Genomic DNA, 14,516 nt, shown 5'->3' with positions numbered 1-14,516 from the left:
ACTACGCACGTACTAGCGACGACAACCTTCGCAATCCACGCCCTTAAGGCAAATATATACTCTCCAGTAGCGTCTTAAATGGAAAAGGCATTAATTAATGCCTCTCAATCAAGTCATCTCCTAGTGTGTTTCCGAATTTTTTATCTAATGCCCTACTGTGCTTCATCGAGACATCTAGTACAAGATGATGATCCGATTAATGAATCGGTAATGCAGAATTAAGCGGTCCTAGAGGGATATTCCATGGCCACCTGATTGGGTAGGGTATATAGTGCTATTTATTTAATGACGTGTACGCCGTGCACCCTAGAGCTCGTCGTGGTCGAGGGCTTCCTCGGAGGCTGACTCGGTGTCGGGAGGGTTCCCGGTCCAGTCATTCACAGAATTACTAGGCCATGCGGCAATCCATTCCCCGGTTGCTGGGGGCAGGAATTTATTGATGCGTAGGGGCCGAATTTTCAGGAGCAGCTGCACACTATTGACCAGATCTTGGTCAATGTCCAATAAGGAAGTTGCATCTGCAGACAGCCTCTGATAGTGAACACGGAGGTGGTCACCAGCACTGAGAGAACGATAGCGACCGAGGTCGACCACGAAGGTACGCGAGGGGTTGAAGAACCTGAGGTTATGTTTACCAAGGTAGTTCTGCCAGTAGCCCTCCTCCCAGTAGCCATGGCCACGGTGAGGGCGCATGGTTAGGTACGCGGAAGTCTGTAGCTCAGAGAGCTCTAGGACATCTGGAGTGCGCTCTTCGGTTAGGGAGAGCATGATCAGCCGGCCACGCATAGTATGTGATAGCATTACGTCGAGGAAGAGCAAACGGGCTGCGTCCAGCCTGCGGTCAACGAAGCGCTGGGGACGGAGCCAGGAGGGCCAGGCGTAGCGAATGGGCTTGCAGGCTACGTGGCGACCAGGCAAGCTTTCGGCGGTGCGCAGCACGGCTTGCAGGTCGGGCGAAATCGGGGCGCCATACGCGAGCCAAAATGTTACCGAAGTATGTTGCGGTGTGCCTGCAAGAATAGCAAACAACTTTTCCTTAAAAGATGTTTCGTCAGATCGGTCATAAATATTGACGTAAATATTTATACCCTCCTGTTCATTAGTATCACGCCCTGTGGCCTTTTCGTCTGTCCCACGGAGTTTCACGAAGACCCTTTGAGGAGTAACGTCTACTATGGATATTTCTGCACTGGGGACGTAGTCTGCCTTCGCATTGGTTGAAAATGATGTCACTTCATATTCTGGGCTGCAGCTTCTGATGGAGAATCCATACCCTAAGGTAGGCGATAGGAACTGGAAGTAGCCAAACACACTCATCGTTGAGGTCGAGTCTACAACCTCACCTTCGGCATTTAGAAGTTCCAGGCACACATCCATACGACTCTCGACGGTTGTCTTGCTAACTGGCAATTTCTCGTCGAATGCATATCCTTCAATAATAATGCTAGCAACCTCAGGGTTGCTAGGCTCAGGGAATAAAAAGTGTGGGAGTTCTCTGCCCACGGTGAATGCTTCCGTAGGACTTAGCGAGAGAGCATCATCGGAATAGATCCTGTGTATTGGGAAGATAGTGAGCTTTTTGGTGGGTAGTAGTAGAAGCCGGATGTCAAGGAAGCTCAAAGATTTGACTTGGTCGACTAAGTGTAGGAAAGTCTGTGACCTCTCCTCCAGAGGATCCAAAATTACCGCTAATTCGACCGGCGCGGCTCGGTTACCATTGGCTATGAGCGCCCCAGTTAGCTCATCCGGCAATATCTCCAGGATGTTCAATCTGGGTAATGTAGATTCGCTGGTATGTTCGATACCGCTATGGAATATGTTGGAGCCGGAATAAAACAATTGACTTAAAATAGAAGTAAGCTGTTCGACAAAATCAGAGTCTTCCTTGGCATCGCCCATGCCTGGGACATGTGTGTCCACGATCCCTAGCAGATCCAAAGTGCGACTGGCTTCCCTTTGTAGGAAGGACTCCCACAAGCTCTTGCTGACAGAATTTTCCGGGCCAAATTGAACATAGCGGCCGTTGATAACCGCAAAGGCAGTTCCTACAGTTTGCTCCCGGGTGAGATCAGGGACCCATGCTTGCAGACGTTCAGCGATAGCTGTATAGAACCTTGGAGCATCTCTAGCTTTGCGGAGTAGCGCACCAATAGTGTCCAATGGGTTTTCTTCTTCATTCAGTGATCTCTGAAGTTCCTCATACAAGCTAAAAGTCTCGCCGATATGAAGCAACCTTATGCGTACCCCATTGAATTTTATTTGAAGTAAATTTTTTAATCTTTCCAGGGCCGGTTTCGATTCAAAATCATCTACTAACGTGATAGTGTGATAAAGCTTTTTGGCCTCACCTTTCTGATAAACTGTGACTCTCTTCTCCAGGTCATCCAGAGCACTTATCTGCTCAACTGTGTACGTAGCATCGTCAAAGTAGTCCACAATGTAACGAGAATCACGGGTGATTAGAGATTTGCTATGTAACAATTCTCTCACATTAGTTGAAGGAAACCGTCCTGCCATACTCTTCAGTATTTCCACATCGTGCTTCACAGTAGATGCAATTAGATAATGCCAGGTGTTCTTCTTGAACGGATGGATCTGACCATTGATTAGCAGAGAGTTATTGAAGATGGAGAAGTCTTGCAATATTTTCTTGACAGGTGGGATATCGGCAGCTCCTTCACTTCCGGGCCGCTCTCCGAGGACTAGCAACCTAAGGTAGTTCTTCACCTCTGCGATGCCGGACTCCTTATGCCGGTAGATATTCTCAACGATGGGGTTCGAATCCCCCCGGTAAAGTGGAAGTAAGCCAATCCGCTGCGGATAGCCCTCGTCAGCTACACTGAACGCACGCACCATGCCACTCAATATTTCCCTGGTATCTTCATTATCAAGCGAGTCGAAGTCCACAACGAATACGAGCTCATTCCAGTTCTTGCGGTACGAAGGAATCACGCCGTAGTCTGACTTTTCAAAGATGCTCTCCAGCTTGGTACTCATATTGCTGTACTGCGGATCTTTCTCTATATCGTTGAAGTAGATTACGCTTTCGCTGAATCCAGGAACACGATGGAAATCGTAGCGAGCGGGCTGCATGTCCTGAGCATTCAAAACACTGACTTGGCAGAACTTCGAAAGCAACGACCTGGCATCTTCTACGCCTAACTGACCGTACTTGCTCTGCAAGGTGGTAACAAGATGCTGCATCTTCTTCCGTTCGTTCATGATAGCCAGCAGGAACGTGCGCATGTCGAGCGACGACAGTTTCCACGGCTGGCCATTGATGTACAACCCAATTGCATCGTACGTCACCCCGGTCGCGGTCACCTCTTCCAACTGCACCTCCGTCGAGTTGGTATCTACCTCGCGGTCTACCAGGTGCTCAGCAAGCAGCGGGAAGTTGTTGATGAGCTGTCTCGCATACTCGAGCGTCTCCGCAAAGTCCTCTGTGCGGCCATGCTGCTCCGCAATCAAGGCCGCAACTTTCAGGTCCAGTAGCGAGAGGTTTTCATCCTTCACGCCACCAAGCCTATATTTCTTGGCAGCAAACTCCGCGGGCACCGCAACCTCGCCGCGCACTGTGCTGCTCCACCAGTCGCCTTTCACACTGTACTCGTGCGCGTAAACCGCACCCACGCGGGGCTGGCCGCAGCCCGCACCCGCACATGTCGGACGCCACACAAGCCGAATCCGACCCTGCTGGGCCTCACGGTACAGGTTCCAGTTGAACGCCTCAAACTCCTCGCTCCCCGCCTGCCCGTACAGAACCACGATCGGTGCCTCGGGCGCCGTCCCAACGACGCCCTCGCCCACCCGCAGCACTGTCGCGTCCGCCACCGCCTGCTGCGCGTCCAGCTCCCCGGACTGCAGATAGAAAGACTCGTCTGACCCCGTGTACCGCTTGCCGTTCAGTTCAAACCAGTTCGTCGCTGCGCCGTGCTCTACTTCCTCGACCACGCCCACCGACGTCTCGTACAGCAGTTCCAGAAGCGTGCTCTCGTCCTCTCCCAACTCGGCCCACAGCTCCTGCACGCTTATTTCGTCTTCTGCGCCGGTCAGTGCCCCGTACCATTGTCCCACATCGTTGATCCCGGCTCGCACAACACTCTGCCACAGCCGTGCAGCATCATACGCTGCTACCGTGGCCAAGCAAAGCCATGTAACCGCCAATTGCCTCCTGAGATGCAACATCTGGACTGTACTGCTACGTTGTTGTAAAGAAGCAATTAAAGACCACCTGATCTTAAATACATTTGGCTTCTTTTTATGGCTCCCGTAAGTAACGATGTTTGATGAATTTTTTTTTTGTCCATCTAACTAAAATCGTGATCTTTCCTAGTACGAAGACTGGATAAGCACGCTCTTCTTGGAACAGTTCCAGGCCATACCGTTCACGTTGCTGCGCACTATCCGGCTATTATCGAATACTGCCAAGATGACTATTGGGGACAAACAGAGATGGACAGCGCAGAACGTGCGTAGCACGTTTATCGACTACTTCAAGGCGAAGGACCACAAGCTGGTGCCATCGTCACCGGTTATTCCATACGACGACCCCACGCTGTTGTTTGCGAACGCCGGGATGAACCAGTTCAAGCCGATCTTCCTGGGGATGGTGGACCCGGCGTCGGACTTCTACACGCTGAAGCGGGCGGTGAACACGCAGAAGTGTATCCGGGCGGGCGGCAAGCACAACGACCTGGAGGACGTTGGGCTGGACTCGTACCACCACACGTTCTTCGAGATGCTGGGTAACTGGTCTTTCGGCGACTACTTCAAGAAGGAGGCGATTGCGTACTCGTGGGAGCTGTTGACGAAGGTGTACGGCCTGCCGGAGGACCGGCTGTACGTGACATACTTCGAGGGTGACGAGTCTCTGGGGCTTGCTGCGGACGAGGAGGCGCGGGACCTGTGGCTATCGGTGGGAGTGGCGCCTGATCACGTGATCGCTGCTAACGTCAAGGACAATTTCTGGGAGATGGGCGACCAGGGCCCGTGCGGGCCCTGCTCGGAGGTCCACTTCGACCGCATAGGGGGGCGCAATGCCGCCGCGCTTGTGAATCAGGACGACCCGAACGTCATCGAGATCTGGAACAATGTGTTCATCCAGTTCAACCGTGAACATGACGGTAGCTTGAGACCTCTTCCTGCGAAGCATGTTGACACCGGTATGGGATTTGAGCGTCTAGTGTCTGTACTACAGGACGTGCCTTCCAACTATGACACCGATGTTTTCCAGCCTCTATTTGCTCGCATTCAGGAGATTACTGGTGTGAGACCTTACTCCGGAAAGTTTGGTGCGGACGACAAGGACGGAATTGACACTGCATACAGAGTCCTTGCTGACCACGTCCGTACGCTAACGATTGCATTGGCCGACGGCGGTGTTCCCGACAACGACGGAAGAGGCTATGTGTTGCGTCGTATCCTAAGACGTGGTGCTCGTTATGTCAGAAAGTACATGAACTACCCAACCGGCAAGTTCTTTTCTCAGCTTGCGCCAACTCTGATAGAGCAGTTCAAGGATGTTTATCCTGAGCTAACCAAGAACCAGTCCTACTTGTTCGATATTCTGGATGAAGAGGAGGCTTCTTTTGCGAAAACCTTGGACCGTGGTGAGAAGCTTTTCGAGAAGTACGCCGAGACGGCCAAGAACAGTGGCTCGAAGATCCTAGACGGGAAGCAAGTTTGGCGTTTATACGACACTTACGGCTTCCCAGTCGACTTAACACAGCTAATGGCCGATGAGCATGGTCTAAAGGTGGACAATGAGGGTTTCGAGCAGGCGAAGCAAGAGTCCTACGAAGCGTCCAAGAAAAACGGCTCGAAGGGCGATGCCAACTTGATCAAGCTAAATGTCCATGAGGTCTCGCAGCTAAGTGATGAAGGCGTTCCAAGAACTGACGACTCTGCCAAGTACGGTACTCAGGATATCGAAGCGACAATTCTCCGTATCCACGATGGAGAAAACTTTGTTGAGCAGATGACCGAGGTTGGCAAACAGTATGGTATCCTTCTAGACCGTACCTGTTTTTACGCCGAGCAGGGTGGTCAGGAGTACGACAAGGGTAAACTCGTCATTGATGACGCAGCCGAGTTCAACGTGGACAATGTGCAGCAGTACAGCGGTTACGTCTTCCACACCGGTAACTTGGCTGATGGGAAGCTTTGTGTGGGTGACAAGATCATTGCCTCGTACGATGAGCTACGCCGTTACCCTATCAGGAACAACCACACCGGTACACATCTTCTAAACCACGCTCTAAGAACTATCCTCGGTGACAATATCGACCAGAGGGGTTCTTTGGTGACACCAGAAAAGTTGAGATTTGACTTCTCTCACAAGAAACCTATGTCTTACGAAGAGTTGGAGCAGGTTGAGACCATCTGCAACCAACAAATCAGAGAGAACAGGTCGGTCTACTACAAAGATATACCTTTGGATGTTGCGAAGTCCATCCACTCCATCCGCGCTGTTTTCGGTGAGACATACCCAGACCCAGTGCGCGTCGTTTCTGTCGGCAAGTCAGTTGACGAAATACTAGAAAGCCCAAGCAATGAAGAGTGGGCCAAGTATTCTATTGAATTGTGTGGTGGTACGCATGTTTCTAAGACTGGTGACATTAAGGAGTTTGTCATTATTGAGGAGAGCGGTATTGCAAAGGGTATCAGAAGAATTGTTGCTGTTTCCGCGAGTGAAGCCTATGAAGTGCAGAGAGTTGCCAGGGAATTTGCATTGGAGCTTGATGCCATCGATAAGCTGCCTTTTTCCATGATTAAAGAGAAGAAGATACGTGAAATTGGTGTCAGGCTGGACCAATTAAACATCTCTGTTATTACGAAGAACGAATTGAAGACCAAGTTTACCAAGATGGAAAAAGCGGTCAAGGATGAGGTTAAGACCAAGGCTAAGAAGGAAATGAAGCAAACCCTGGACGCGGTCAAGGAATACTTCGCAGCGAATGAGGATGCTACCTTTTTCGTGAAGTCTCTGGACATTTCAGCCAACCCTAAGGCCGTCACGGAGGCTGTTCAGTACTTGAAGAACTCCGCTAGGGACAAGACCATCTACTTGTTCACTGGTAACGACCCAGAGGGTAAGGTTGCTCATGGCTGTTTCATCTCCGACGATGCTCTCGCAAAGGGTATTGACGGACCCGCTCTTGCGAAGGTAGTATCCAGCAAGATCGGTGGTAAGGCCGGTGGTAAGGGCAACGTTTTCCAGGGCATGGGAGACAAGCCGGCTGGTATTGACAGCGCCATCGCTGAAGTTGAAGCTTCTTTCAAAGAAAAGTTAATATTATGAGCTAGCTGTATTTAACTCATTTGGCGCATCTATCCTGTACCATTCATTCAGATACCTTGTTGCTTTCTCGTCTAGTTCAACTTACATACCTTTCCCTTATATATCTACTAAATGATATATATCTTATGTTTCGTTAACATATATTTTAAAGCGTGACGATTTGGTGATTTTTCTGGTGAAATTTGCACAAGGGAAAACGCTTCATCGCAAAGCTAAAAGCATTACGGTAGTATACCAGGACAAAATGGTCAGGCTCAAGAGCAGGTATATTCTATTCGAAATTCTGTATCCTCCTGTAGATGCGAGTGATAGTTATGAAGAGCTATGTTTGCGTTCGAGTAAAGATATACAGCTTCGTTACCGCCAGATGTCCTCACCAGTGATAACACAAAAAAGCATTATGCAGGAGTTAAGGAAAGTGCTGCAGGCTAACTTTGGAGATTACGGGTTGGCTCAAGCAACAGCAATCCTCCAGGTCAAATACTTCTCTAACAAAACGTCGACGGGCATCTTGCGATGTAGTCGAGAGCACTACCAGCTGGTAGTGATGGCGTTAATGCTGATGAAAAGAATCGATGCAATATCGGACGTGATAGTTAACCCTGTTAAGGTCAGCGGCACTATCAAGAAAATAGAGCGGTACGCCATACGGAGGAACCAGCAACTAATGACCCTACTGGAGAGCTCTGATCCGCTAAACGAGTTTGCTAATGTTAGCGATGATGATGATACAAGAGATCAAGGTTGATTAATGTACATAAAATGAGGTAGCAAATATACTAATCCCGCAACAGTCCTCTGCATTTTTACATTCACGTGCGTTTTAGGTCGTGTTCGGAATCCTGCTTTGCATCAGATTTCTGCATTCCCGGCGATGTCTGCTGCTGGTCAACTGAAGTTCCAGGATCTTGGTCCTCAAATCTTTGTTCACTTGTCATCTTACTCAGGATATCCAAAGCATCGTTCTCGGGTCCAGTGAACCTTGCAGGTTTATAGAGTCTATCCATCGCATTTTGCGCAAAGAGGGGACCATCGTATACCTGCTCGGGGGCCCCGGGTACCGCAGTGCCTGCACCTTTAGTCAAGAGCCTAGAGTCATAGTGAACATCGGGCACTTCGGATGGTTTTGCTGCGCCCAGAATAATCTTTTCAGAGACATCTCTCCCCTGCGCGTGGGCGAGCACCCGCAAGCGGTCTGCCGTACTGAGCTTGGAAAGACGCATATCATTTTTCATTTGATCCCGTTTCTCATTACGCTCTGTCTGTCTTATTATCGCAGATTCATCGTACTCCTCATGGTCAATCGGTTGTCGCCTTTTTCTTTGCCGTTCTTCCCGGGAGCGTTGCGCTAGCTCACGTAGCTTGTCTTCTTTTAGTCGCACCTGCTGTTCGGCCTCTTGTTTTCTAGCTTCGGCCCTGTTTCTGACTTCTTCCCGTGCCTTCGATTCAGCTTCTTCCAAGGCATTCGTTAATTCTAAAAGTTTCTCATTTACTGCTGGTATGGCGGTACCCTCCCTGTTGTATCTCCCATCGATTGCAATACGTTTTTCCAGATCTATCGCATACCCGTTTGGATTTTTCCAGTTAGATACAGCGGAAGGTATGCGCCATTGCTCACGCTGCTCTTTAGTCAACTTCTCTGTGGCGCTGTGAAGTATAGGGGCAACAGGCTCATCTGTAGGCGGGGCAACGACTTTCTTTCTCTTTATTTGGGAAGGCTGTAGTGGATCGGCTACGTGGTCAACAATCTTTATGATCCGCGATGTGCTTTTATTCGTTAATGCATCTGTCGTTTTATATTCGATATAGTTCCCCTTGCCGCTTCGAGCGTCAGTGCTCGGCCGAGAGTTGGTGGCGGGTTTGTTGTTCAGCAACTTGTCAAAATATGCCTTCGTCCTCTGAAACGTTTGTTCAATATCTTGCTTGCTGGGGAGGGGTATTTCCATATTGAAGTCCCTTTGCCTGATGGGTATAAAATCCTGGAATGAGACATTTGGGATGCCATCCGGCTGTAGCGAGTCAAACACTATACCAGCCACGGGCTCATCGCCCTGGTTCTCAGGAGACTGGTGTGCAGACGCGACAGTAGGGGATGATTCCTTCTTTGGAGGTGGTAGTAACGTACTGAACGGCGCCGAGTTCATATTATGGGTGCTAATTATTCATCTAATGTTACAGTAACCATAGACACTGCTGATAAAGGATTAAGTCTACATACTACGTTAAGTCTCACGAACCGGAATTTTTTGACGCCATTTTGGGCATCTTTTAGAATACAGGTGTACGTGATTTAGACCACTGGCTAAGGAAATGAATTAGATATTAATTACCGCGTCAACTTCGATTTGATCTTGCCCGCTTTATGGCCACTCAACGTATTTGTGTCCTTCACATGGTCCAGGAAGGCAGCAAACCGCCTTCCAGGCTGTTTGTGTTTCTCGCGTTGTTGTTCACGCAAACTCGTACGGAAAACATAGCCCTCGTGCCGCTGCTTGTTCTTCTGAATCATGGATTGCGACGGGGTAGGATAGTGTAGCACAGCGGGTTTTTTGTACCACCCCTTCCTTTTAGGTTTGGGATCTTCATCCTCGGTCGGCGGAGGAACACCTGTGAAGCGGACTTTCTTTACCAGAGGAACCGTGGGGAACGAGCCGGCCAACTGTGGTTGGGCCAAAACCTGATTAGCATATGTCTGGTAGTTACAACATCCACTTAGGGATGACTCCCTGGACGTATCTTCATATTCTGAGGCCATATTCGCCATGACCTTTATTGCTGCGGGTCCATTACCCTCAGCGAGGCTTAAGCTTGCTATGCGCCGGCTCTCTTCATCAACCATGCTGCTAGCAAATGCATGGTATGGAAAGGTGCCGGGTGGCGTGGAAAGCGGACGTTCAATATTGGCATGCCTCGATTGATACCTCGATAGGGCCTCTCTTACTGAGCTTTGCAGTAGTATCTGGTTGGTCGAAGAAAACTGTAATGAGTTTGACCTCCTATTGGCATCCGGATCGGGAGAAGGAGATACTCTCTGCAGAGATAATGAGCGCCTGCGCATGGGAGGAGCGGTGGAAATACGCTTCTCGCCATTTGCGATTACCTGCTGTCGGAGAGGTGAAGCATTTGTACTTACAATTCTGTTGGAAGGTCTTCGCTGAAGAGTGACAGCCTGCTTTTTGCTAGTAGAGTTCGCCGCTGGCGACTTCTTATTCTCTTGTTTCCGTTTTTGTCCTTCCTCATAAAGACTCTTGTCAATTAAAAACTTATCTTCGACTGCGCTCAATGTGCTCACATCATCTTCGGAAAGCGTTTGCAGCCTTGATATATGCTCCGCGGAGCAACTGGCTTCCCAGGACTTCAGCAAGTTCGACATCAGATCAATAGCTTCTGTTAAACTTGATACCGTTGGTCTAACCGCTTCCTTATACAGATGCACCACCTTGTCATATGTTAGCCGGTGGGTTACGCCCTGTTGCAGAAACGGACTAATGTATTCGGTAACACGGGCTGAAAGGACTGTGGTGCCACAGCATATCTCGTCTAGCTTCTCCAAGACATTCCTGAACAGATATAGATTTGGACTAGCCAATTGAACTGTAGGATGTGAGAAGTGCGTCTTGTTCGGGAGGTAGGCAAGCCTCAGGACTGATTGGATTATATCAAGCAAGTACTTGGCCCGTAGGAGCATGGCAAAAATTCTATGCAGGGTGTGTGCCCAGAACGGAAGGCTGGTTAGAATGTTGTTCTGGTTTATCCCTTTATTCCTGACCGCACGCTGTAGTTCCAGATAATATTGGTTGATAGTGGGCATGGCGACCCCGTTGAAGTATTCCAGCAGCATGCCCAGCACCTGTATATTCAACTTCTGATATGCCATATCGGTGGTATCGGTATCCCTGTCCGTAATCAAGACAGCCAGCTCCAGCCCGAGCGTAATTTCTGACGGGACAAGAAAGTCGTCCACAGCAAGCGAGTAGAGGTCGTTCCACTCCTGCGTCTCGGCGGTACGACACGCATCGCGCTCAGCCAGCAGCAGCTTGTGGCGCCTCTGGTAAAGAGCATGGCAGTTGCGGGTAGTGTGCAGCAGATGCTCCAAGATGCGGCCATGCAGCGTCTCATCGTAGAACTTACTCCTCACGGCGCTAGCGTCGTCCTCGTCGGCGGGCCACCTGCTCCACAGGTCCACCGCGCCCAGACTGGCTGCCGCGTTCACTTCCGTCAGCTTCACGAGCCGCATCTGCGAGAGCAGCTCGTACCGCTTGCGCAGCGTCGGCGACACGCCAAATAGTGGGCCTTGGCACAGCGCCAACACGTAGCTCATCAGCGGTATGATCGTCCGCTCCGCCGAGTTCCCGGCCATGGAGTCCGTCAACAGCCGCACCACACGCTCCAGCTCTTTCAGCCTTGCCAACGCGCCCTTGCAGTGAATAATTCGGCTGTCGATTGCGTCAAGCGCAGTTCCCTCGCGCATTACAGGCACCGAAGCTATCGCAGCAGCTCTCGCAAACATCTCGTCTTCGCCAGTCCGCCGGTTCCCACTTGGTCGTCCTTACTTGGCCCACACTCTCCGTTCTCGCTCTGTTATGAAATAGGAGGTCCCCCGTATCTAAAGCTTTTGCACGGCGCCCTGTGTCCTGCCCACTGTAGAAGGCCTTGCTCCGCAGACAACGTATCTCAGCTGGCCTAGTGCCTAAACTGTCACCGATTTACGGAAAACACTGTGTTGTGGAGGTTCGGGCTTCGTGCGTACGTTCCTGATTTTTGACCAAGTCCGCCAGAGACGACAGAACTTAAAGCTGAATCAGCTCCGGTCGACGATGGTAATTGATAAGATATTTACATTATATATGGAGTAGTTGACGATGCAGTAGGTGCAAGTGTGTAGCTAGTGCAGCAAGACTAGTGGGAGATCATTTGGACGTGTCGTCCAAAAGCCATTTCCAGATCATATCGCGCTGCCGGCCATCGCGCGAGGGCCTCGACTTGCCAAACCAGATAGTCCGGAAGGCAGTCTTAAGTCGCATCCACAGGGTTGGAACGTCGCGATCGAGATGGAGTCGGGCACTCGATATATTCTTTGCGCCCGGGGAGGTGGAGTGGCTGTTCATGACGGTCAGACGTGCGACGTTGCGCAGGGCCTTGAAGTTGGAGGCGGTGACGGCGAGGCCGGCGACCGCGGAGACGGCGAGGACACCACCGAAGCCCCAGACGCTCTCCTCGATGAAGTTCTTGAGGTTCATGCCACAGAAGGCCGGGAGCAGCGTGGCGACGGTGAAACCCAGCGTGTAGATGGTGACCTTGAGCTCGAACAGCATCAGCGAGTTGCGGTTTGCGTCCAATATGATATTTACCACGTCCTCAGTGGACTTGATGTTCTGCAGAAGGGAGCCCGACTGCTGGACGTACTCGTCGCACTGCTTGTAGTAGGTTTCCAGGAGCATTTCGACCTCCGCGGCGTCGGCCTCTACAGTGCCGGGCGCGGGGGAGAGACACATGGCCGCAAGGTCCTCGTCGCTCTCCAGGAGCTCATCCAGCATGTCCCTAATCAACAGGGACTTCTGATAGAAGGAAGTCAAGTCTTTGGAGTGGATCAGCAGGTCGCGCAGTTTGTCGCGGTCGATCTGGTCCTCGAGCTCGTTGAGCACAAGCCCACATTGCTTGGACAGGTGCTTGAACTCTGTCTCCAGGCAGGTCATCACATTCACCAGAATCGACTCCAGCGCCCGGTGCTCGTAGTGCTGTGCAGGCTGCGAGCTGTGCGACGCCAACTTGGATTCAAGATCGTACATCAGCACGCCGAGTCGCGCCGCCGCTTCCTTGCTGGTCGTGTCGAACACGTAGACCCTGTTCTTCTCGATCACCGCCTTTATGTGCAGCAGGTTGACCAGGATACAGGTGGGCTTGACCACTATCGACGGAATCACCTCAATGGACGATGTATCCAGCTTCCGCAGATCGCGCGGGTACAGGCCTCTGTCTCGCAGAAAGGACAGCTTCGGGTACCGCTCCGACACGCCTGTCACGGCGCCTTTCTCGTTGAAGACAGTGCATGAGACGAACAGGTCATTGGGCGTGATGGGCTTGACAAAGAACGCAGGGCCCTGTGCGAGCCTGGCGCAGCTACTGGCGAAGCCTCTTGTGCAAAGTCGGGGGCATATCCTGGTAGGAATCCACCGTAACATGGAATGAAAAGTAACTGACGGCTGGTGCGATCCTGGCCTGAGCGGGCGCCGTTTCTGTCCTTGACCTACTGTGGTATGGCGACACCTGGGCGAGAGATGGGATGCGCTTTTCTTCGCTGAAATTGCACTATACCATCTTGCTAACGTCGCCTACACCACACCTACGGAAGGAGCATCTTAGCTATATAGGTATGCTATGGGACTAGAGCGGGCCTCGTGGAGGCCAGCAGCTACTGCAAGAGCAGCAGGGACGCCCGCCACCTTGGCACAGAAATGCAGACGCGAGCTCCGCGACCTCAGTCGAAGAACTTGCGCGACTTGGAAGGCCCGAAGAGCTCCAGGCGGATCTTCGGTAGAGCGCTAGTGTCCAAGAGCTTCAGGCGCTCCTCCAGCGTGTTGTTGACCACAATCCGCCCGGTAGCGTCGGTCACCACGACACCGCCCGCGATATCCTTGCCCAAGTGCTCCGGCGAGATTGAGAGCACAACATCCCGGCCAGACTCTTGCTTGTAGCGCTCGACGATCTCCTGCTGTAGCGAGCGCAGCAGCTCGGCGTCCGCCGCGCGCACACGCACGGTAGCCTCCGGCTCGAGCAGCCGCAGCAGAGCCTCCACGGCCAACTCGCGCAGCACAGGGCGGTAGCGCGCCTCGTTCGCCGGGATGTCGCGCAGTTTCTCGCGCGCAGCCTCGAATATCTCCTGCAGCACCTCTTCGCGCGTTGACAGCGCCCGCAGTCTCATCTTGTTCGAGATGCTGGACATCACGATCTGCTGCTGCAGCGACGCCTTCTTGCGCTTGTCCGCGGTCACGGCGTCTATGTTGCTGGTCTCGCTGCGCACCAGGCTCGACTTTTCTATTTCGTACTCCTGGTCCGCCTTCAACTGGATCTCCTTCGCCTTCTCTTCCGCCTCCTTCTTGATAAAGGCCTGCATCTTGTTCAGCTCATCGCTGACCTGGTTCGGCGTCAAAGACGTGATCGTGGACATGCTGCTGTGCCGTACGTGCGTGTTTCGTGTACTTGGTGCTGCCTC

The 14,516-nt window shown here is 51.6% G+C and overlaps 7 protein-coding genes across 7 annotated transcripts; 2 read left to right on the top strand and 5 right to left on the bottom strand.

Annotated features, from left to right (window-relative positions):
• Positions 1-306: 306 nt before the first annotated feature.
• On the bottom strand, positions 307-4,188 carry KRE5 (Kre5p; the record flags this gene model as incomplete). Its single annotated transcript, NM_209813.1, has 1 exon — positions 307-4,188. The coding sequence occupies one exon, from the start codon at positions 4,186-4,188 to the stop codon at positions 307-309; it is 3,882 nt and encodes a 1,293-aa protein (NP_984460.1).
• A 244-nt stretch (positions 4,189-4,432) lies between these two features.
• On the top strand, positions 4,433-7,303 carry ALA1 (alanine--tRNA ligase; the record flags this gene model as incomplete). The annotated part of the gene is made up of 1 exon (NM_209812.1): positions 4,433-7,303. One exon carries the CDS (start codon positions 4,433-4,435, stop codon positions 7,301-7,303), a length of 2,871 nt encoding a protein of 956 aa, NP_984459.1.
• Positions 7,304-7,547: 244 nt separating this feature from the next.
• POP5 (RNA-binding protein POP5) lies at positions 7,548-8,051 on the top strand (the record flags this gene model as incomplete). Its single annotated transcript, NM_209811.1, has 1 exon — positions 7,548-8,051. The coding sequence occupies one exon, from the start codon at positions 7,548-7,550 to the stop codon at positions 8,049-8,051; it is 504 nt and encodes a 167-aa protein (NP_984458.1).
• Positions 8,052-8,115: 64 nt separating this feature from the next.
• Positions 8,116-9,447, bottom strand: PRP45 (mRNA splicing protein PRP45; the record flags this gene model as incomplete). Its single annotated transcript, NM_209810.1, has 1 exon — positions 8,116-9,447. One exon carries the CDS (start codon positions 9,445-9,447, stop codon positions 8,116-8,118), a length of 1,332 nt encoding a protein of 443 aa, NP_984457.1.
• A 182-nt stretch (positions 9,448-9,629) lies between these two features.
• GIP4 (protein phosphatase regulator GIP4) lies at positions 9,630-11,813 on the bottom strand (the record flags this gene model as incomplete). Its single annotated transcript, NM_209809.1, has 1 exon — positions 9,630-11,813. The coding sequence occupies one exon, from the start codon at positions 11,811-11,813 to the stop codon at positions 9,630-9,632; it is 2,184 nt and encodes a 727-aa protein (NP_984456.1).
• A 400-nt stretch (positions 11,814-12,213) lies between these two features.
• On the bottom strand, positions 12,214-13,485 carry MRS2 (Mrs2p; the record flags this gene model as incomplete). The annotated part of the gene is made up of 1 exon (NM_209808.1): positions 12,214-13,485. One exon carries the CDS (start codon positions 13,483-13,485, stop codon positions 12,214-12,216), a length of 1,272 nt encoding a protein of 423 aa, NP_984455.1.
• A 296-nt stretch (positions 13,486-13,781) lies between these two features.
• VMA4 (H(+)-transporting V1 sector ATPase subunit E) lies at positions 13,782-14,471 on the bottom strand (the record flags this gene model as incomplete). The annotated part of the gene is made up of 1 exon (NM_209807.2): positions 13,782-14,471. One exon carries the CDS (start codon positions 14,469-14,471, stop codon positions 13,782-13,784), a length of 690 nt encoding a protein of 229 aa, NP_984454.2.
• Between the last annotated feature and the right edge of the window lie 45 nt (positions 14,472-14,516).

The sequence above is a fragment of the Eremothecium gossypii genome, chromosome IV (genome assembly GCF_000091025.4).
Source record: "Eremothecium gossypii ATCC 10895 chromosome IV, complete sequence".
Taxonomy (NCBI): domain Eukaryota; kingdom Fungi; phylum Ascomycota; class Saccharomycetes; order Saccharomycetales; family Saccharomycetaceae; genus Eremothecium; species Eremothecium gossypii.
This window is presented reverse-complemented; position numbering and strand designations above follow the sequence as displayed.